The 23,688-nt window shown below is 38.4% G+C and overlaps 1 protein-coding gene across 3 annotated transcripts; it reads right to left on the minus strand.

The window, feature by feature from the left end:
* LOC139354804 (E3 SUMO-protein ligase ZBED1-like) lies at positions 1 to 5,923 on the minus strand. Of its 3 annotated transcripts, XM_070999048.1 has the most exons (6): positions 4,880 to 5,497; positions 4,493 to 4,645; positions 4,329 to 4,395; positions 4,113 to 4,261; positions 3,847 to 4,047; positions 2,212 to 2,826 (listed from the first exon to the last, which is right to left on the minus strand). In XM_070999048.1, exons 2-6 carry the CDS (start codon positions 4,496 to 4,498, stop codon positions 2,791 to 2,793), a joined length of 459 nt encoding a protein of 152 aa, XP_070855149.1. In that variant the 5' UTR covers positions 4,499 to 4,645; positions 4,880 to 5,497; the 3' UTR covers positions 2,212 to 2,790. The 3 variants fall into 3 exon arrangements, with proteins under 3 accessions (XP_070855148.1, XP_070855149.1, XP_070855150.1); XM_070999047.1 differs by lacking the exon at positions 2,212 to 2,826 and adding an exon at positions 1 to 543 and having other exon boundaries at positions 4,493 to 5,901; XM_070999049.1 differs by having other exon boundaries at positions 4,113 to 4,258; positions 4,493 to 5,923.
* Between the last annotated feature and the right edge of the window lie 17,765 nt (positions 5,924 to 23,688).

Below are 23,688 nucleotides of genomic sequence, written 5' to 3' on the forward strand. Positions count from 1 at the left end.
CATACATATTCTCAAATTAATCATAATAATACTTCATTAAGTTCTTAATATAATAATAATAACACAGATAATTGTTCATTGTTCATAATTATTCTCAACTTAATAATAATACTGTTATTAGTTCATATATTCCAGATATAATAGAAATTATAATAATACTTATATAATGATACTGATATATGTTTTAATTTTATTTGCAATGTGACGACTTCAACGATTTGAGGAAATCTCTTTGTGTGATGTGGGCTTCCGTCACACGGCTCCTGGAGTCGCACACCACGCAATTTATAGCGGACGCCAACTGCTCGGAAGGTACCGAGCTACCCGGGGTAACAAGGTACCTCATGGCGAGTTTATAAAGGCTTGGAATGGTTGATTTATGAGATTTCCATATCTCCATAGGATTGTTTTCCCAAGCTGCTTGCGGCAAGCTGAAGTATAATTTGAGCTCCTTATTCTCCTTATTGTCATCGTGCATGTCCCTTTGAGTTGAGTAATTGTGGGAGCTCATAAAATCGTCAAAATCTTCTTGTTTCTCAACATCTAAAATTTTTAAAAATTTAAATAATTAGTATGTGTTTTTCTAATGTTAAACTAAATTTGAAATTTTATAATATTAAACTTAAATAATTAGTTTTACGTTATTTAGTTATTAAGTTTCTACACTTGGCCAAATTTTAACATGATGACATACCCTTCTTTCTTGGGCATTCAAATTGTTGCTGGAACGTCTGAAATCTTTTTTCGAAGATCTTAACTAGCGCCTCCTTGTCTCGATTTCCCTTGTCTGTATCCAAGCTCGATTTGTTTGTTCTATTTGCTAATAGCGATATTAGTGGAATTACTAGGCTTGCAGTGACGTATTGTTCACCATTTATCTGCTCTATCGCTGTTTTGTACGGCTGAAAGAGTCTACACAAGTCCCTGCAAATATTCAGCTCTAAAGCATTTAGCATTTCGGGTAATCCCTTCACACGTTCTAACTTGTTAATTAAGATAACTGCAACTTTGTTGGCTAAACCCAAAAAGGATTCCATTATATCCTGGCAGGAATTCCATCGCGTATCTACGTTTTGGATAATAGTCTTAATTTTTCCTTCCGCAATGCCCTCATCAGCTTGTGCCTTTCTTAATTGGTCCATCATAGACGTACTATGCTTGAAATGCGTAACAATTCGCTATATTTTATCCATAATGTTCGTAAATGAATAAATATCTTTAATGGTATCATCAACGACCAAATTAATGCAGTGTGCGAGGCAGTTTCATGCTTTCCAAGCCCCAAAAAAAGTTTCGCGGCGCACGGTTACTAGCGCTATCTGTAGTAAGAGTGGTCCACTCGACCCGGTCTATACGAAATTCCGCGCACGCCTCTTCCAGCAAGGTACAAGGAACGATCAGCTAGTAGGAAATATTGATTGTCCTTGCCTGTTGGGATGCATCAATTTTAATGTTCCTGCCAGTAATCTCCGTACCATGGTTCCATTCCTGGACCGTGCTGTAGGGACTAATTATGCTCGCAATGAGCCACTTCTGAGAGCTCTTAGATTGTTTAATTCTTTGCCTTCTAGCATTAGATTCAGCTGGGGGGCCAATAAAGATATGCTAAGGCAAACCCATAGGGAATATTTTTAAAGTAATTTTTAATAATAGATTTAAGGTAATCGTATGTAGCCAGATAAGGATTCATCCATTGGCGATAAGTAAATAAATAAATAAATAAATAAACAATATTCCATGAATTTTTTCCATTACCTTGACCTTTGCGAGTGCATCGAGACATTTTAGTAATCCTTTGTAACAGCACTATTTGTATTGTTGGTACCAGTTATAAATGGTTCGCAAAAAAAAAAAAAACTTCCCCAATTTTTATGACTTTCTTTATGAAGGGATTATATTCCGTAAGCTATATTTTTATTACACTCCATACTATGTTTTTCCAGTTTGCTGCTATCGTCGAAATTCTGAAAACAGTTTTTACATAGATGCATTTTACTCTCACTTTTCGTCATTTGTTTGCCAAGTAATCTAATGGAGGAGAGGGAAGAAACTAGGGTTGTCAGATATTTAAAAAAATATCGTATCGATGATATTTTTTTTATCATAAAAAATGATAATATTATTTAAAATATCACTAAAAAATATCGATATATTTGACATTTTAGATATTTTTTTTTAGTTATTTTTTTCCCAAATCAAAAAAACAATAAGTGTTTAAAACAAATAATACTTTATATATATTCTCATTGTAATAATAAATCATTAAATTCTCAATTTGCAGTTCATACATATTCTCAAATTAATCATAATAATACTTCATTAAGTTCTTAATATAATAATAATAACACAGATAATTGTTCATTGTTCATAATTATTCTCAACTTAATAATAATACTGTTATTAGTTCATATATTCCAGATATAATAGAAATTATAATAATACTTATATAATGATACTGATATATGTTTTAATTTTATTTCCAATGTGACGACTTCAACGATTTGAGGAAATCTCTTTGTGTGATGTGGGCTTCCGTCACACGGCTCCTGGAGTCGCACACCACGCAATTTATAGCGAACGCCAACTGCTCGGAAGGTACCGAGCTACCCGGGGTAACAAGGTACCTCATGGCGAGTTTATAAAGGCTTGGCATGGTTGATTTATGAGATTTCCATATCTCCATAGGATTGTTTTCCCAAGCTGCTTGCGGCAAGCTGAAGTATAACTTGAGCTCCTTATTCTCCTTATTGTCATCGTGCATGTCCCTTTGAGTTGAGTAATTGTGGGAGCTCATAAAACCGTCAAAATCTTCTTGTTTCTCAACATCTAAAATTTTTAAAAATTTAAATAATTAGTATGTGTTTTTCTAATGTTAAACTAAATTTGAAATTTTATAATATTAAACTTAAATAATTAGTTTTACGTTATTTAGTTATTAAGTTTCTACACTTGGCCAAATTTTAACATGATGACATACCCTTCTTTCTTGGGCATTCAAATTGTTGCTGGAACGTCTGAAATCTTTTTTCGAAGATCTTAACTAGCGCCTCCTTGTCTCGATTTCCCTTGTCTGTATCCAAGCTCGATTTGTTTGTTCTATTTGCTAATAGCGATATTAGTGGAATTACTAGGCTTGCAGTGACGTATTGTTCACCATTTATCTGCTCTGTCGCTGTTTTGTACGGCTGAAAGAGTCTACACAAGTCCCTGCAAATATTCAGCTCTGAAGCATTTAGCATTTCGGGTAATCCCTTCACACGTTCTAACTTGTTAATTAAGATAACTGCAACTTTGTTGGCTAAACCCAAAAAGGATTCCATTATATCCTGGCAGGAATTCCATCGCGTATCTACGTTTTGGATAATAGTCTTAATTTTTCCTTCCGCAATGCCCTCATCAGCTTGTGCCTTTCTTAATTGGTCCATCATAGACGTACTATGCTTGAAATGCATAACAATTCGCTATATTTTATCCATAATGTTCGTAAATGAATAAATATCTTTAATCGTATCATCAACGACCAAATTAATGCAGTGTGCGAGGCAGTTTCATGCTTTCCAAGCCCCAAAAAAAGTTTCGCGGCGCACGGTTACTAGCGCTATCTGTAGTAAGAGTGGTCCACTCGACCCGGTCTATACGAAATTCCGCGCACGCCTCTTCCAGCAAGGTACAAATATATTCACTGGTATGCGACTAAATTTAACGTATGCGACAAAGAAGTATGTTTTTAAAAAATGTTTTTTGATAAGTAAATGAGAAACAAGTAACCACAAAGCACAAGACAAACACGATAAACAATGGACGACAAAACACATATAAAATACAAATATTTAAATTTAAACAAACCTGATCCATTCTTGTAGAATTAAGGCGTATAGTGTTTAGAGACTCTTTATAAACGAAATGAGCAGTGACTGTCAGAAAAGAGCGACTCGAATTCGGAACAGTAACTGCGTCGCAGGTAAACGCTACGTCCGGCACAGCGCTCAACATTGCATTCACTGTTTCTACACACTGCCTGTATTTATCCTCAATCATTGTTGTAATCTGGAAAAAGAATATACATATATTAGTAACGGTATAATAGTACATAAAAATGTATTAATACTTGCCTTGGTTCTGCAAGGAATTTTGAAATGCGGCACACATTTGTTTAGCATTCCTCTGAAACCTTCTTCTTCGACGCATCGCACTGGCATGTTGTCCTTGCATATCATATATACAATTGCATCAGCAATCTCCTTTGACTTATACCCGTCTTCTAAAATAAAAATAATGAGAAGTTTTCATTTTTTACAAAACAACTAGTGGTTTTTAATCACACTTACCTTTAAAAGCCCCAGTACTCTTGAAAGATTCGCTTATTGTTGGAACTTTTTCAATATTTGTTGCCAACTAAAAATTGAAAAGAATTAAAGTATGTATGTTAAGAACCACATGGATTTACGCGGCTGTCGTCAATTTGCAGTAGTATATGAGCACAAATACATACCTTCATTTTGCGAAAACATCGGAATGTTTGTTTTTGAGGTGTGAAGTCAAGTTGATAGAGTTTCCACTTGTTTTAATAGCTCTTTCTATCGATATAATTGAATTTTATGTTCATTTTTCGTTTTTACACACGTGGCACTTCTACTCGGTAACGCTTAGGAATTCAGAGTAATCAAAATAAAAATACAAAAAAAAATCAAAAAAAATATCGATATTGCGATGTTTGGGCACGCTCAAAGTCACGATATATATATAAATCATGTTAAGAAAAAAAGAAATTTATATATATAGCTTTTTCGCACAGAATTGAGGCCAATTTTGTGGAACGGGGGTGTGTGGAAAAAATATATATATATTTTATCGCAAGTGGGAAAAACATTGGAATTACTTAGCTTGTGGAAAACAATGAAAAGAAATCCGGTTCGATTGTGACCATATGTTGGGCGGGTCCGTGCCGAGAATCGTCCAAGTTTTTCCCAAAGAAATGGAACAGAGGGGTTGCGTTGACTTGCTTTGTGCTTCACTTTTTATTCTCGACTAAACTAACATGACGTGAGCTTACTCTATCAGGTATACTAGGAACAGGTAGTGCGGTCTTTAACCGGTTCGCAAACATCGACCAGTGACGCCCACACTTCGATGTTGCACTCTGCCTTGTTCGACATGAACAGATCCAAAGAATGAATGGATACGTTTAGTAACTCGCCTTATTTCAGGTCTCCAATTCCTCTTCAAAATGTTGACCTTTGTGAATTCCTTCAAAGGCACTTCCAATCCATCCATCATCTGTATAATTGCTTCGTAAGGACTGTCGAAATTTGCCCCCTCTTTTTGCTTGCGATCACGAAAAGCTTCCCTAATATCAACATCAGTACGAGTATCTCTAAATTGTTTTCTCAAAGCTTGACAAACCACATCCCATCTCAGTGTTGGAGACGTCTTGTGGTTCAGACAAAATCTCTGGTCTTGCACATGAATAATACATAATTCTTATTTGCATATTTTCAAAATGATTAATTGCAGAAAATTATTCAATAATTGCACTTAAATAATTTTCATAATATGTCTTACAGTTTATTAGATTTACCAAAAGAGTTTCCCAATTATTAATATTAAATGACAGATCTATTTTTAAGATTAAGTATTAAGCTAGGATCGTCCTCGCGAGACATACCGGTGACCGACTCGCATTGGTCTGCCCCACCATTAAATTTAAGACATTCTAAGTCTGAAATTGATTATTTTCGATTTCCGCATCGAGAAGATCAATTTGGTGTTGAAACTTGGTTGTCTCCATCATCAGCTCGGTGATTCGATTTTCCACGTTTTCAATATCAAAGAGATGGGACTCGATGAGTTATCGCTGTTGATTTCAGGCACCTTTAGACTTTCTATTCAAATTTTTTAGGCTTTGTAATCGGATCAACCAGAAAAAGACAAAACGTAGAAACAAGCCGTTACCTTATCTCCAAGGACCAATATGTTATAAACTTAATTGTATTTAATATAATAGTTGTTGATAATTATGATTTTATAATGATCATCATTAAGTAGGAGGAGTGCTACAGAGTTTTTATTCTTAATAGTTAATCTTAAAAATAGAAAAGATGCAATATCATTAAATATTAATAACTGAAAAACTCTTGATAAATCTAAAAAATTTAAAGATATATTATGAAAATTATTTGAACGCGATTATTGAATAGTTTTCAGAAATAAATCATTTTGAAAATTTGCAAATAAGAATTATGTATTATTCAGGGGATATTATCACAAAACATGGCTTAATTATTTTTCCTAATTTAAATATAAGGTCAAAATGATCTCCGAAACCAGTTTTTGAAATTTTTTACATTATTACAGATGCATTACAGATACCTTGAAAGTCAGTTCTATGAGGTTGAAAACCAGTGTATGAATGGTATGGAGTTAGCAGCCATCTTGTTAAAAATTGGTATTTACCGGCGGGAATTCGTAAAATCAATGAATTAGAAAATTAAACTGCAAATACTAAACGGTTCTCCAAGGATTGTAGATCGTAAATTGAAGTGTTGGTGAATCTTGTCTTTTTAGAGTCTGATATCTTTGACTATGCTCTGCTAGTTACATGTTATGAGTTAATATCTAGGATTTGAGATGCTCAATAATCCCATAAAATGAAAAAAGTTTAATAACCTACTGTTAGGAAAAGATCAGAAATATAACAAAAATAAATTTGAGGATGCCATGTCTTTCATGGGAGGTTAGAACCAGTTTAAAAATTGTGTACATTGCTTAGAAAGGAAAATGGAAAATCATAGGGAATGTATAGTGAAGGTAGATGGGGCAGCCATTGGAAAAGCAAAACTGTTACAGGGGTTAGCGCATGCAATACAATTCGAAACCTGTTTATGATGAAAATATCTTAAATATGAATTACAAGTACCCATCTATGTTGCGGAGGAGGGTCGGGGCTGGCAAACCATCATTATTAACTATGAGAAACACATATTTCACCGGCGGGGAATTGGAGGGATCCAAAATACCAGCTTTAATACATTTACTTTTAGAGAGAAGACTAATACTGTTACTCAATTAGTTAGCGACTATCAAACAATAAGTTTTATCAAGCATTTTTATGGAAAATCGAAGTATTGAATTAATATATATATTTTTCATTATCCAAATAGAAAAATTTTTTTTTTTTGTCTAGGGATAATATTTTATGAATGTTTTCCATTACCTTGACCTTTGCGAATGCATCGAGTTATTTTAGCAATCCTTTGTAACAGCACTATTTGTATTGTTGGTTATAGTTATAAATGGTTTGCAAATAAAAAAAAATAATTTGTATGACTTTCTTTTTGAAGGGATTGAATTTTTTCCATTACTTTGACCTTTGCGGCTGCTTCGGGAGTTTAGCAATCCTTTACAGCTCCACGTTTTTTATTGTAGATAACCAACTTGACTCTGAGATTATGGCACGGTTAGCAATGGGTGGTTTGCTTAATGGGATTTAAATTGTCGGTGACCAATTTATGAATGAAAGTCACAGACATTTTTTGACAAAGGATACAATTGGTCATTTAGGTGTGGGTACACAAATTTGTTATGGTGATAGAAAATGAGATAATCATAGTGTTTTTTTTTTATTTTATTACGCCGGAGCGATTTGAATTACTTTCCCAATTATAGATAGTTTCAAATCGTTTTTTTACATTCATATTTTAGTTTCCTTCTAGACGTTTTATTGTAGCTAATAACTATAGTTATGGGATGCTAGCGTATTTAAGGATAGATTTTTTATAGGACCGTGGAAACAAATAATACCTTCATAAGATAAAAGAATAAGAAAGAAGGAAATGTTTTATTTTTTATGACAAAACAGCTTCTAAACAGCTTGTAGACCGCTCGTGAACAACTAATGCGGCTCTTTTGATCTCTTAATTTGTTTTACAATCACAGGATAATCGGACATGCTCCTCTAAGATATCAATCTTTAGATATTTTGGTTGTGCGATCTTTTTCACGTACACAGCAAACACATCGAAAATCGGAGTGTAAGTTTTTACTTAACACCGAAAGTTGTCTAGAGGTCAAGAATTTTAGATCATCCTTAACAAGAGACTATAACAGCTCGAAGAAGTTAATAACAACTAGTAAACATTAAGTAAAACGATTCTAATTAGCTAGTAACCAGCTAAAAACATCTAGAAAACCACTAGTATACATCTACTAAACATATAGTAACCAGCTAACAAAAATCAGTAAACAACTAAAACTAAAACTACTAAACTGATGGTAAGCAGCTAATAACAATTAGTAGACATATACTTAACAGATAGTAGCCATCTAATAATAGCTCATAAAAGTTAATAACAGCTAGTAATCAAAGTCCAAGGAGCTCAACCCCCACTATAAGTCGCGAAAACCAGATGAGTATTGTAATTAAAGAGTTTATTAAACTTATTCAAAATTTTAGACAATAATGCCTAACTCATTCAACTCATAACTCATTCATAGAAAACTAGAGCTAGAAAAATAGTGGGCAACTAGAAACAGATATTACCAGGTCCCAAGACCTCTATCATAAACTTGAATCTGAAATTTAATTAAAAGATGTTCTTATGTTAGGCAATAATGCCTTCGAAACATGTTATATTGTTAATGTGAGATGAACAAATGTATGCTTTAAAAATAATCCAACATCTGAAAATCATTAAATTGTGAAAATTATATGGGAACCAAGCGAAAATCTGCGTTTGGAATGACAGTTGCGGAAAAAGAGAATCTTTCTCATTTTTATATTTAATGAGCCTAGGACAAAATGGCTAACACATCTGAGAGACATGAACTTGTGTGCTTTGATCATTCTGAATAAAAGACTATAACAACTCATAACACTTGTTAAAAGATACCATATATGACTAAGTACTTTACAGATACTATACAGATAATAACAATCAAAAACCAAGTACTTTACAGGTACTATGCAGATAGTAGCCATCCAAAACCAAGACTTAACAGATAGTAACCATCAAAATACTGCTAGGCAACAACTAAATACTAAGTGTCCAACGTGTCAAGTCCATGTCGGTATGACTACTACCCTAAGAAATTTTATATCTCAGGATAATCTTCAAAGCCAAAAACTATTAAATTCTGGATGGAGCAGTGGAAACAAAATTTCTACGGGACCCCCACTTTAACTTTTCTGCACCATTAAATAAATTGTTGAGATTTGCTGAGGATTATAAAAAAGTTTTGTTAAAATGTAAGCACGAACAAGTGTTGATGCTAACTAAGAATCTTGGCGATGTGTTTGAACAAACCAGAAATGAACAAAATATTAAACTGTAAATGACGAATATAACCTGGTTAATTCCCCATGTAACTCCTTAAAAGTGGTGCAAACATACCAATCGTATTCCGGAGTTGCGATTCATATGTTAACCCCAAATGGGGATATGGGAGTCAACACAGCTGGAATGTGAAATTGTCGGCTAACCGTGAAAAAAAATGATTTGCAATAATTGGGTTTACACTTTGAAAAACTTATCACAAGTCATTTATCAAACTTGAGTCATATCCATTTGATAATCTGAATGTTGAATTTAGTACGAATCAGTATGAAATGTATACAAGATTTTAATCTAGTTCCCATAGTCGTGAATCACAACCATTTTTGACCCCAAATAAATTTAATTTGAAGGCCCCAATTATTGTAGTTGATCTTTCATATCAAAACGAATCATTGAAAACTGGTCCTATTGATGTGAGAACTTCAATAGAACTGAAGACACCAAGTCAAGCATATTGTCTCCACATACATGACCTTTTAGTTGAATGTGACCCATTAAACGGACTAGCACAACGAGTTGTTTAGCATTAGAAAAATGTTGATAGATGCTGTTTCGATTGATGTTCAAGGTTTCATTGATAATAATAATAAGTTTATTCTAAAGAAAATTGTTATTGTATTCGAAAAATATCCAAACTTGAATAATAGTTTTCTAATAGAACCACCATATGATTTTACTTTGCTAAATACCAAATCTCGAAGACTGAAATTTAATTAACCAATACACATCACAAAATTGTTGGAACGATGGAGAAAACAGTTTTCCACAAGCTTATAACTATCTAAGGACAATTACAAACGGAAAAGAAATTATTTGTAAAGGAGTGGAAAAAAACGATTTCTACAGATGTTTTTGCGAGTCGTCCACTCATTAATATCGAGGAAATGGGCTGACCGTCATTAAACAGGTTTAATGGAAACCGGTTTCCATATTGTGAAACACATCTTAAGGGCGGGGTTTGTGGTCTTAACAATGCATACATTATTTTGACATTTTTTAAAAGTAGCTCCAAAACCATAAAATAATTTTTTAAATCATTTTATAGGTGAGACTAGATGTTTCAAGACCTACAAGAAAACAAAATTAACAAAATGAAATTTCATGAGGAAATTGACCAATTTATTGTGGGATTTATTTTATTGGTGTTATTTTTATTTCTTAATAAGTTTTACAATCATAGGAAACGTTATTTCTTAACTTGTTCCTCTAAGATAACCATCTTTAGATGTTTTGTGTGTGTGACCTTTCTCACGTACATAGCGGCACCTGTGATAACGATGCAAAAGGATACATGATCACATTTTTCCCAACATGATCGGACATGTTCCTCTAATATAACAACCTTTGGATACTATGGGTGTGCGACCTTTCTGCCGTGTACAGCAACACCTGATGAATATTATTGGTAGCCCTTTTGGCAGTTTAAGCTTTGGTTTGAAACTTAAAGTAAAATACAATTCAGTTCAAAAAAGACTGCGGCTCACTACTCCATCGTTCGGTTAAGATGCTGATGCCGCACTTCTAGGCAGTTGCTGCTGACGGCCCGCAACTCCGTTGCTGACCGAACTCACTCTCCTCGTCAGTTAACCACTCAGCCCTTGCATGGGCCGTATCGGATTTCGGCGGCTAGACTCCCGCTTAATCGTGCATCCGGTGGTGGCCCCAGATCGATGACCGTAGTGGGGCTAACACCTACAAGTTTTAAGTTAAGACCGCCTTCGGTCTTTCCCAGTATTTCTGCCAGCACCTTGCTCCGGTTCCTCTTGTCATTTCGGCAACGGATCAGGAAGAAGAGGGCGAAGCATCGCAAAAGTTGATCTGTGGAAGCCCCACAGCAGAAGACGGAGCCACAGGTTATTTGGCCCCAAGATCGCCGATTCGCTGGATAGTAATTCGTGCAGAAACGGTAGACTGAGAAGTTGGTGGTGCTCAGTAATGTTAATTTTAGCAATTGTTGGCACAACCGGTGCTTTCTTCAGAACCCCATTAGTGAAGATTTACCACTCAAGCTTATTTGGTCGTCAAAGGTTACAAGTGTAGGGGTATAATGTATTCCCCCAACACAAATATATATATGTACTTCCAGTCTTTACTTTTATTTTACACCTTCGTCTGTTTAGGATCACGGTCGGCGTTCAACTGCTCTCGCTCTCAGCTCACGATCCGCATCAACCCCCGACTCATTGGGAGAGTGTAAGAGCGATGAGAGAGAGTTTGTGATGGTTATTGTCTCAATTATAATATGTTGTCCCAATTAAGATTGTACGCCAACCTTTTAGTTAAAGTTCTCTTTATTCAATGAATTCTTAACTCTATTACAATTCTTTGTACAGCTACTGAGAGTGTAGCTGCGCCGCCAGAGACGCCGGCAGAGCAGCGTTCAATGCTTAGGTATAGATGTATGTATTAGTAGGTCTTATGTTCACTTGGTGACAGAGCGGTCGCGCATGTCAAATATGCAGACTCAGCACTGTCCAGACCCAGCCCAGTCTCAGTGCACTAAACGGCGATCATATTACCGGGCACTTGAGGAACTGTTTGGGACTCGTATTTGTGGCCCACTTATTGTGGCCAAGTGCTACAATGTATGTAGGATCGCCGGGGATTGGTTCAAAGATAATCTCAACAATAACGTTTAATGACTTTATTTAATCGAGAGACAATAAGATATTCAGTTTTACATCTCTTTCCTCGGAAAAACGGAAAGCAAAAGCGAGTACTCGGTGCGACGATTCTTTTCGTGCGGTATCGAATATAATATTTCGACAGAGTTGTAAGCGATAATTTTACGTTAACAGATTCGAATATACCTTAATGTGAATAACGTAAAATAAGTTTAGGCAGAGCTGTTGTAGACATGACCACTCCTCGTCTTTTTTTCCTTTCCCACAATCGGTCATCCTGAATCATCATTCGGCTCGAATGATGGTTCTTCTGCAGAGTCTGACTGAGATTCCATTTCTTCATATATTCAGGTTGATGTTTTCCCTGGACCTTCATGGTCACCAACTTTCACCAAAATATGTTAGAGTCCGTTCAAAAACAATTCCTTTTATTTGCTTTAAGAGGTTTAAACAGGGACACAGGAAGTCGATTGCCCTCTTATCATGCGAGGTTGCGCCTGCTGGACTTACCAACCCTGAACCATCGTAGAAATGTCATGAAGTTATGATTTTGCATAAATTATGCCCTTCATGATCCTTTTCGTGTTCTTTGTGATGACTATAATGCACTGAGTCACGTCTTACTGTTTGATATCCCTAATGCAACTAATTATGATAAACTTATGTATTTTCTATCTTCCAATAATTTGTAAATTTCTATGTTACTAGCCATTCTATGTGAGCATGTATTTTAAACTGTCTATTGTTATTGTCGTCTTTTTCCATGTCCGCGATTTCGTTTACTTGCCCAAATCGGTTTAGGACTCCGCACGTAACAAGCATTGCTTGGAGTCGTAAGGGCCACATGTTTGTACTGACCATAGTGCAACAACGTCCAAGAACATCAAAATTTTTTTATAAAAGAATACTCATATGAGTTTAATGAAGAGACGAGGGAAATAATAGGACCGATTGAAAAAGGAATCGGAAGTGGAAAAGCATTTCATATCAATATGATGTTTTTGGAAGAAGGTGGAATTGGACATTACATGTACATTAAAAATATTTCAAGGTAAAATCTTTTATTCATTTTTATCTCTTTTAAGCAATTAAATAATTTATACATATTTCTCTTTCAAAGACTAATGACTGCTCAGAGAGGAAATCAGAAGAGGGCGCAATATTTCTGCAATGTGTGTTTAAATTTTCCAAAACTGAGGAAGCTGCATTAAAACATAAAACGCTCTGCAGGAAGGTCTCAAAGATGCCCCACCCCCAGAATAATACATTGGAATTTCAACATCAGCTTCAAGTTCCATTCGTTGTCTACGCGGATTTTGAATGCATTCTGGAACCGAAAAATCTTGAAGTGAGCCCCAAATTATTTAATATTAATGAACATATTCCAATATCATATGCGTATTATATAAAGTGTGCTTTTGATTCTAGACTAGATAAATTTGTTTTAGAAACAGGAAAAAATTCGGGAGTAAGTTTTGTAAAGTCATTGATAAACAATTTAACTAAATTGAGTGATGAGTACTTACACAAAATAGTTCCTAAGAGATTGACTTTGGATGACCATCAAATATTTGATAGTTCAATGAATTGTTCTAATTGTCAGAAAGGTTTAAGGACTGATAGGGTTAGAAATCATTGTCATTTCACAGGTCGCTCTAGAGGTGCAGCCCACTCTAAATGTAACTTGGATTATAAATTTAACAAATTCATACCAGTATTTTTTCATAATTTTTCGAAATACGACTGTCATTTATTTATTCAAAAGTTGGGAAAGATTCCCGGTGAAATTTCCGTAATACCAATAAATAAGGAAAACTATATTTCTGTCTCAAAGAAAATAAAAAGTTTAAGTGGAAATAGTTTTGAAATTCGTTTTCTCGATTCATATAGATTTATGCCATCAAGTTTAGATACCCTATCTTCTAATTTAGTTTATGATCAATTGAACACTGTAAAATCGTTTTTCAGTAATGATATAGAATTTCGACTAATGCGTAAGAAGGGTATATTTCCCTATGAATATTTAAATTCCGCTTCACTCCCACCAAGGGAAGCATTCTATAGTAATTTAACGGAAAGGGAATGCTCTCAGGAAGATTATGATCAAGCTCTTAAAGTTTGGTCGCATTTCTCTTGTTCCACTCTTAAAGATTATTTAGAATTATATTTAAAAACTGATGTATTTCTTTTAACCGACATTTTTGAAAACTTCCGAAAAATTTGTATGCAAATTTATTCACTTGACCCAGCACAGTATTTTACGACACCAGGTCTATCTTGGGAGGCAATGTTGAAAACTACAAATATTCAACTTGAATTGCTGACAGATATAGATATGTATAGATTTGTTCAAAGTAGCACTCGAGGTGGTTTAGTTCAATGTTGTCATAGATATACAAAAGCAAATAACAAATATTTGTCAGATTATGATTCCTCGAAGGAGTCTTCATTTTTAATATATGTGGATGCGAATAACTTGTATGGTTGGGCAATGTCACAACCTTTACCATATAAAGATTTTAAGTGGATGTCTACCATAGACATAGACAATTTTGATATTAATAATATTCCAATCGATAGCAAATACGGTTATTTTTTGGAAGTGGACTTAATATATCCATACCGTTTACATGATCTTCATAATGATCTTCCATTTTGTCCGTAAAAATTGTCTGGCCTCAAAAGAGGATAAAGTAAAAAAATTATTTGCTGACCTGGGAAATAAGAAAAATTATGTAATACATTATCGGAATTTGCAACAATGTATACAGAATGGGTTAGTATTGAAAAAGATCCATAGAGGTGTTCAGTTTTTACAAAAGCCTTGGTTAAAGAATTACATTGATCTAAATACTTTACATAGGCAAAATGCAAAAATAAATTTGAAAAAGATTTTTTTAAATTAATGATTAATTCTTTTTACGGAAAAACAATCGAAGATCCCGAGCGCAGGGTCGATATTAGGCTTATAAGTACATGGGAAGCTCCGGATAGCACGAGGACTGGACGAAAAGCACATTGTGCCAAAACTTTAATTTCAAAATCCAATTTTTATAGTGCAACTAAAATTAATGATAATTTATATGCAATTCAAATGAAAAGAATGTCCGTTCTATTTAATAAGCCAATGTATTTAGGATTTGCAGAATTAGACTTATCGAAATGGAAAAGGTATGATTTTCACTATCAATATATGAAGCCATAGTTTCAGGAAAAGTTACTCTTAGTTCGGCCAAAGAGCTAGTGGGATGGCTCTGAGGGCGCCGAGCTGAATGCTACCGAACGGGTCGCAGGTTGCGGATAGCGAGCGCCGTGGTTCTCCAGGGTAGCTACGAATAAGCGTGGAAGTTGGACACCAAGCCCCCAACACGAAGCGCAAATAAGTAGCCCCGGACAGTCAGCGGGTATCTGCGCCGTAGCAGTACCGACGTCGCGCTTGTGCTGCCGCCTCCGACAAATAGCTCACACATACCCCTTCCCACACTCTTTGAACCTACCTCCTCCCTACCCATACAACTCATCTCACCCTGGGCTGGACTAAGGTGTCACTCGTACCGTGCCAAGAGTCAATCTGGCTAGGAGCCCAAGTCATCAAATAACTCAGTCTCAAACGGTGAGCTCAGGCAAGTGGCGACTGCCTGTTCTAAGTCAGCCTTACCCGGGTACGGCGGATCTCTGCCCGGGTGGACCTGTCCTTTCTCCGCAGCTCGTGGAATTTAACATGGAGAATTTAACAAATAAAAACAAAAAAGACTACACCAAACAAGAGCCCGACACTCTTAAAAAGTCGGAAGTCGTAACCAACGACGATATGAAGAGCAAGATCACGGCTCCGACTACCCCAGTCCATGTGATGTCTACTGAAGGCGGTAGGATCCCAAGCAACCAATGGGGTCTGGTTAGACGGGCCCTTGAGTCAGTGGCCTTGAAAGTGCTGGACGAAAACCCAGGCCCGCCACCCGATTGCACAGATGCAGGGTGGTACCAGGGCAATGTAAAGTTGATCGCCTGCGAAGACGAGAGATCGGCAGCACTTTACAAGGCTGCAATTAACAAGGTCGGCGAGATCTACCCCGGGGCCAAGCGGGCAGTTTGCGAGGCTGCAGACATCCCGTCTCGACCGAGAGCGAGGATGTGGCTGCCGTCGGAACCATCGGAGCCAGAGGCTATACTCAGCCGGCTGACCAGGTTCAACCCGAAACTTCCAACAGACGGTTGGAAGGTGGTCAAGCCCAAGCCCAACAATACCGGCTGAACTACGAGTTCGATAAGGTGCAGTTACGAATCTACGACACGGATAAGTTAGCGGCAGACAACCTGCCTGCCTGTGCGTCGTACGAGCCCCCGAGCGACGACGAATTAGAACACGACTCGGAGCTGACAGAGAGCCTGAAGCAGCTGTGCACCCAGGACACAACCCAACCAGGGCGCTCTGTTCTCCAGGACACAGCGGAGGAAGCGGAGGGTACCCAGCCCGACCTCAGTCCCAAAGATGGTGCAGTTTCTGCTGATTAGCCTGCACCACAGCAAGGCAGCATCCGCTGCCCTCCTCACCCGCCTGGCAACAGGCAACATAGACGTAGTCCTCATTCAAGAGCCATGGATTGTTGGTAACAACATTTGTGGCTTATCAACCTACCTATACAAGCTATTTTACACCAAGGATAAGGGTAAAACCAGAACCTGGATTCTTACAAAGACACACTTTAATACATTTCATATTCCACAGTTTAGCGAAGGCGACCTCACCACGGTCAGACTGGAGCTAAAGGAACACACTCATCACACCATAGCATCATTCTATCTGGCTCACGACTACGAAGGGCCACTACCAAACACCACTACACAACAACTCATACGCACTCACTCATCTAAGGAACTCATCCTGGGTGGGGACGCTGACTCACACCACACACAATGGGGAAGTACAAACACCAACGAAAGGGGTGAGTTACTCTACGACTATCTCCTTCAATCAAATCTATTCATCTGCAACAAGGGTAATGACCCAACTTTTATCACTAGAAATAGGAGGGAAGTACTAGACATTACACTAATATGTGATCCCCTACTTAACCAGCTAGAAGCGTGGAAGGTAGGGATCGAACACTCATTCTCAGACCACCGATACATAGAATTCACAATAAGTCTAGACTGTCCTCCCGCCGAGAACATCACTAATCTAAGATTAACCAACTGGGGATATTACAAAAATCTCCTCAACAGGAACCTACACGCTCCACCGACACACATACGCAACCGTCAAGAATTAGATAACCTAGCTAACACTTTTACTGATATCTGCGGTGAGGCCTTAAAAAGGGCTTGCCCAAGCAGAGCAGTCAAAACAAAGCACAAACCCCCTTGGTGGAACGCAACCCTGGCGAACCTTAAAAGAGAGTGTAGAACTTACTTCAACAGAGCTAAATACAACAATAGCGAATCCTCCTGGAATTTATACCATACAAAACTAAGCCTATACAAGAAGGAAATTAGAATATCAAAACGAAGAGCTTGGGCTAACTTCTGCAGTAGCATAGAATCTACTGCGGAGGCATCCAGACTCAGAAGAATTCTAGCAAAAGCTCCAGCAACCATTGGCTATCTAAAAACCAATGCTGACAGCTGGACGGAAAACAGTCAGGAAAGCCTTGAACTACTGTTAGACACCCACTTCCCTAAGAACACCCAGGTAGTGGAGGACCTCCACATAGAGGAGAACTTAGACGACCAGAGTATTGACAACATTTCAAACCCTGGCCGCATTCAGTGGGCTGTCAACTCTTTTAAGCCCTTCAAATCACCCGGTCCAGATGGGTTCTTCCCGACCCAGCTACAACGGACACTAGATATGTCCCTACCCTGGCTGACAGCCATCTTCAACGGCTGCCTTGCTCTAAACCATATTCCAACAAGGTGGCTGGACGTTACGGTAATTTTTATACCGAAAGCCGGCAAGCCCTCCCACACCAACCCAAAGGACTTCCGCCCGATTAGTCTCTCTTATTTCTTGTTGAAGACCCTGGAAAGGCTAATTGACACCCATATCAGACAAACCATCGACCATAGCCTACTCTCTGACGCACAGCATGCGTACCGTAACGGTAGATCAACAGATACCGCCCTCCACTCTCTAGTGTACAGTATAGAGATAGTTTTCCGCAATAAGGAATACTCTCTTGCAGCGTTTCTAGACATAGAAGGCGCCTCTAACAACGTCACCCCAACGGCGATTACTGGTGCTCTGACTGAACTGGGCATTGAGCGGCCCATAGTGGGACTCATACACACCATGCTAACCAGCATAGTAGTGTACTCCACTATGGGATCGGCCCACTCGACCAGGAATGTCAGCAGAGGAACCCCACAAGGGGGCGTACTCTCACCTCTTCTATGGGCTTTAGTGGTCAACAAACTGCTATCACTTCTAGAGGAGGCGGGCACAAAAGTGGTAGCCTACGCGGACGACGTGGTTATCCTACTGCAGGGCAAATTCCCGCAAACCCTTTGCAATCTAATGAAGACAGCCTTATCCACCCTCTCCCGGTGGACGGCTGGTCTCTTCGAAAGAAGATACAAGATCTATATACTGGGACAACCTCCCACATCAATTCGTAAACGCTGTCAACATATACACAAGCTTAACTCCCAAACAGGTGGGGGAGTCTTTTCCCCCGAACTAGACATAAAAGTCTCATTCCGCCTACCAGACCACTGTAGTGTTTTCCAAGCGGAAGTCATGGCAATTCAAGAAGCTGTTACCCACCTGAACACGTCTGTACATCAAGACATAGATATCTTCATCTTCTCGGACAGTCAAGCAGCCCTCAGGGCCCTCGACTCCTACACAACGAACTCAAAAACAATCTCTGAATGCCGCAAATCTCTTAACGAGATGACCACTCATCTGAGAATCAACCTCATCTGGGTGCCTGGACACCGCAATATTGAGGGCAACTGCATAGCAGACGAGCTAGCATGATATCCTTCGTGATAAGGACACGGTAGGTATGCCCATGGCTACCTGCAAGCTCCATCTCAGGCAGAGATTGTATACACTTTTTAACAACCGTTGGAACTCAATCTCAACATGCCACAATTCTAGACTCACATGGCCAAACTACAACTCGAAAAGAACAAAAACTCTCCTACAATGTAGCAGGGAGGACATCTCCACTCCCCTAAATGCCCTCACGGGCCACTGTCTTATAGGGACTCATGCGCTAAGGCTGGGACTAAGTAACCACGACTTCTGCCGCAGCTGCAAACAGATAGACGAAGAGGAAAGCATCGAACACCTCCTATGCTTCTGCCCAGCGTATAACCTAAAGCGCTTTCAAAACCTAGGTAGCTACACACTTCCGAACCTTGCGGCCATTCAGAACGTAAGCATCCAAACATTCGTATGTTTCTTAAGAAGAAAAGAATACTTCGTGAAAGCAGATAACCCATGAGCTAGGGAAACGGATCTTTCAGAGATCATGTGGTATCACAAGGGGCCCATTGTGGCATAAGTGAGGGGATTAATATCTAATCTCCAACAACTCCTACCTAACCTAACCTAACCTAAGCAGAGAGTAACAACGAGTACAGAATGCAGAGGGAAAAAAATTTGTCGCTTAACGTAAACGAGCTAAAAGAGCAATTATCACAGCTTAATTTAGATACAAGAGGTAGAAATCGCGGACGAGGAATCTGATTACGAGGATGCAAGTTCAATGCAACCAAGATCCAAATCAGACGAAGGCCGTAGTTCTTTTACACTGCGCGACATTAAGGACTCACTTTCTCAGTTTAAAGGTTCGAGCCAGCCGTCTGTTCACAGCTGGATCCAGGAGTTTGAAGATAATGCCACAGCAGTCCAATGGAATAGTCTTCAAATGTTTATCTATTCGAAGCAATTGTTAAAGGGAGCAGCTAAAATTTATATATGTATAGTGGGACTCATACATACCATGCTTACCAGTAGGGTAGTGTACTTCACTATGGGATCAGCACAATCGACCAGGACTGTCAGTAGAGGAACCCCGCAGAGTGGTGTACCCTCCCCTCTTTTATGAGTTATACTAGTTAATAAACTCCTGTAACTAGAGGAGGCGGGCACTAAAGTAGTAGCCTTCGCGGACGCCATGGCTATCCTACTACAAGGATTCCCCAAACTCTCTGCAACCTGATGGAGTCAGCCCTATCCACTTTCTCTGCTTATCCAGAAAAGACCGAACTAGTTCTATTTCCCAAAAATATAAAATACCAAGTTCAACTCTCCCAAAACTACAAAAAACTCGCCTAACCCTCAACCCTAACTCAACTAGTCCGACAATATCACAGACCGCACACGTATACGATCCATAGCACTCTTCTCAAGCAAAAAACCTATAGGAAAAAAGTGGGGTTTCTCCCCCGCAACAGTTCACTGCCATAGTCAGGCCAATTCTTCTCTACTGAAAATCTTTTGGTGGCTTTCCCCAGAAAAGAATTGCAACCTTAAGATTCTGGACAAGATCCAAAGAAGCGCAGAGCTCTGCATCAGTGGGGCGCACCGCACCACCGCCACTGAAGCATTGAATACAATCCTCAACCTTGAAACTCTAGACCTGCTGAGCTGAGCACTGAGGCTCCGTGAAGCAGCGGCCCGGACGACAGGCTCAACTGGTCGCTCTATTCTACTAACCAATCAGAAATCCACACATAACAGACTACTTCCCTCCCATAGTCAACTTCGAAAAAGCGTACAAGGTTTTCATTCCTACCCGCTCAGACTGGGACAGCCTCCCACACCAAATGGAAAACGCCGTCAATATACACATAGATGGCATTCGGAATTCGGTCTCTGTTGTACACGGACGCGTTTTATATTTGCTCCTACATTTATTCGCCTAGTGTCTTAATTACCGATCTGATATGTTCCCAAAATTTTCATTTTCAACTCGGTTGAGGCCGCCGTTTGCATGCAATTTAGTTATTTGTGTTAAAACCATTATCTTTATTATTATATTGGATAATAGTTAAAGACGCGGGTGCTTTGTGCATTGTTGTTGTTTCTTATTTATATTATTGTTTTGGCGCTCTCTCGCACCGTTCGCTCTGCTACATTCTCCCAACTTCAGTCTCCGGCTCTCATTTTCGAGTTAACGGGTCTTTGCTGAATTGGTCTTACCGCTCTCTTTTCTTATCTTTCCTCTGCGTTTTGCAAAGCCACACAGCTGTTTGTTGGCACTCATCTAAAGCTTCCTACTTTTTCTACATTCTACATTTAACTGACCTCAACTTGTAAACAATATCTGCCTGCTGTGTTGTTGGTTGCCAATTTGTTGGTAAAATCACTTCTCGGCAGCCAATTGTTAGTTGCTGGTTATGTGAGAACATTGCACACGCAAAATGTGCAGACTTTGGGCATAGTGCTGCCCAAATTGCTGATCGCACTAGATCTAATGCTAACCTGGACTGGACGTGCCCTACATGCCTACATATCAAAATCGATATAAGAGCATTTATGAGGCAAACGGAACTGGAGTTCCAGGCATTACGTGCTGGATTTACGGACTTATTAAGTCGATTTAAAGTTTGCGACTCCAACTTTAAAGGTCGGATTCTTCTAAGTCAATCTTCATTAAATATAAATCGTAGTCCTACACTGCCTAATGTCTCTTTACACGTTCCAGATCTCTCGACCAACCTCTCTCTTCCCAGCCCCACTGCAGGCTATGTGTCGTGCGACGAGGATGATCCCAATGGGATCGAGTCATCAACGAATGACCCCACGGGGCAATCGCTGCCAGATTCGGGGACTGTAGTTTCGCCTGAGTCATTAAGGCCTACTAACCGTTCACCGGCTGTTGCTACTTCCGGGGCTCTGCCGCACCTTGTACTGCCTATAGCTAATACCCTTGCACCTCCTCCTGTCCCACTTACTAGCATGATCCCTAGGAAAAACACGCATAGCCCTGCTCTCTCTTCTCCGGTACCACTCACTGTCATGGTACCTAGGAAATCTATTTTTGTGTCTAGGTTGAATGCAGCAATAACAGTAAATGACGTTATGCATCATATTGTCACAAACCTCTCCCTTCCCAATCAAAATGGTATTGACATCACCAAATTTAATTTTAAACAGATAAGAGATTACTCTTTATTTAAAATACTTGTTCCGGATGGGCTGTTCTCTAAACTTCTTTGCCCCAATTTTTGGCCTGCTGATATAATTGTCCATGAGTATATAAAAAAAATAGCTCCCTTTCCATGACTTCTTTGTCGGTAAAAATTCGGATACAAATTCAAAAAACTAAATTTCCTAATTCACTATCAGAATGTTCGGGGGCTTCTTAGTAAACTCTCTACGCTTTATATAAATAGTTCAGTTTTTGAGGCCAATGTTATTGTACTCACTGACACCTGGCTTAACCCATCCGTACACGATAGTGAGATTTTGTCTAATAACTTTTTTGTTTATCGGAAGGATCGTCAGACCCGTCGAGGAGGAGGCGTTCTTATTGAAGTAAAATCCAATTTAACTTCTGAGTTTGTTGATATTTCTGAATCATCAGGTATTGAATTTATTTCCGTAAAATTATCTTTCCCAAAAAGAAACATTTTTTTAACCTGCTCGTATATATCTCCTGGCTCTGAATTTAACGTGTATCTGTTGCACCTGTCCGCCATACATTCTATCTCCTTGTTGCTTACTGAAACTGACCAACTTATTGTGCTTGGTGACTTTAATCTTCCCAATATCTCTTGGTTGGAGAGTAAGGACTCATTGGCAATGATTCCTAGGATGCAAAATGATTTTATTGATGGTCTGGTTGAACTATCTTTGCAGCAAGTTAACAGGATTCCCAATCATATTGGTCGTCTTCTTGACTTAATCTTTGTTTTTGAGAGTAGCGATGCTGAAGTCAGTCGTATTTCGCCACTATCTTTACCTGAATATTGTTATCATCATCCTTCAGCTCTGTATTAATGGATTTTTTAATAATCCTAGGACCAATAAATGTACAGCCTAGTTTGTGTTTTAAGAGGACTGATTATGGCAGACTAGTGGAATCTTTATCGACAGTAAGCTGGTCCTTTCTAGTTGACCTTCCTGTTGATGATGCAGTTAGGTACTTTTATGAGATCCTTAACCGTCTGTTTGAAGAACATGTCCCTCTTTCCTCCATGAAGAATTCTTACAGCTCTCCATGGTTTACCCGTCAACTATCTTATCTGAAGAATAAAAAAACAAGACTATTTAAACGGTTCAAAATATCCGGCTTACAGACAGACTTCACCAAATATAGCGCATCTAAGGTGGAATTTGTCCAGTACAATACTGATTGTTACAAAAATTACCTGTCTCGTTGTAAGCGGGATTTCAAAAGTAATCATAAGCATTTCTTTTCTTTCGTCAATTCTAAACGAAAATCTAGCTGCTTCCCTCCCTCTTTCTTTCTCAATAATAAGGTAGCATCTGATGATAATGATATTTGCAACTTATTCGCAGACTTTTTTCAATCCACTTATACGAAATGCAATAATGTCATTATCAAAGATTATCCATACCCGCTACCTCATTTGAACTCTATCTTCAAACCAGTGATTGATGTATCTGATGTTCTTCAGAGTCTTAATACTCTCAATCTCTCATTTTCACCGGGTCCTGATAGAATACCAAGTTGTATACTTAGGAATTGTTCGTCTTATCTTGCTCTTCCCTTAACATTGATACTTAATCTGTCCCTTGGTCAATGTAG

This window comes from Drosophila suzukii, unplaced genomic scaffold (genome assembly GCF_043229965.1).
Source record: "Drosophila suzukii unplaced genomic scaffold, CBGP_Dsuzu_IsoJpt1.0 scf_23, whole genome shotgun sequence".
Lineage (NCBI taxonomy): Eukaryota > Metazoa > Arthropoda > Insecta > Diptera > Drosophilidae > Drosophila > Drosophila suzukii.

Coding starts and splice junctions, on each gene's coding strand:
- LOC139354804 (XM_070999047.1), bottom strand. Junction 4,262..4,328: donor GAGTACTGGGGCTTTTAAAG/GTAAGTGTGATT, acceptor TTTTTATTTTAG/AAGACGGGTATAAGTCAAAG. Junction 4,048..4,112: donor AAATTCCTTGCAGAACCAAG/GCAAGTATTAAT, acceptor TTCTTTTTCCAG/ATTACAACAATGATTGAGGA.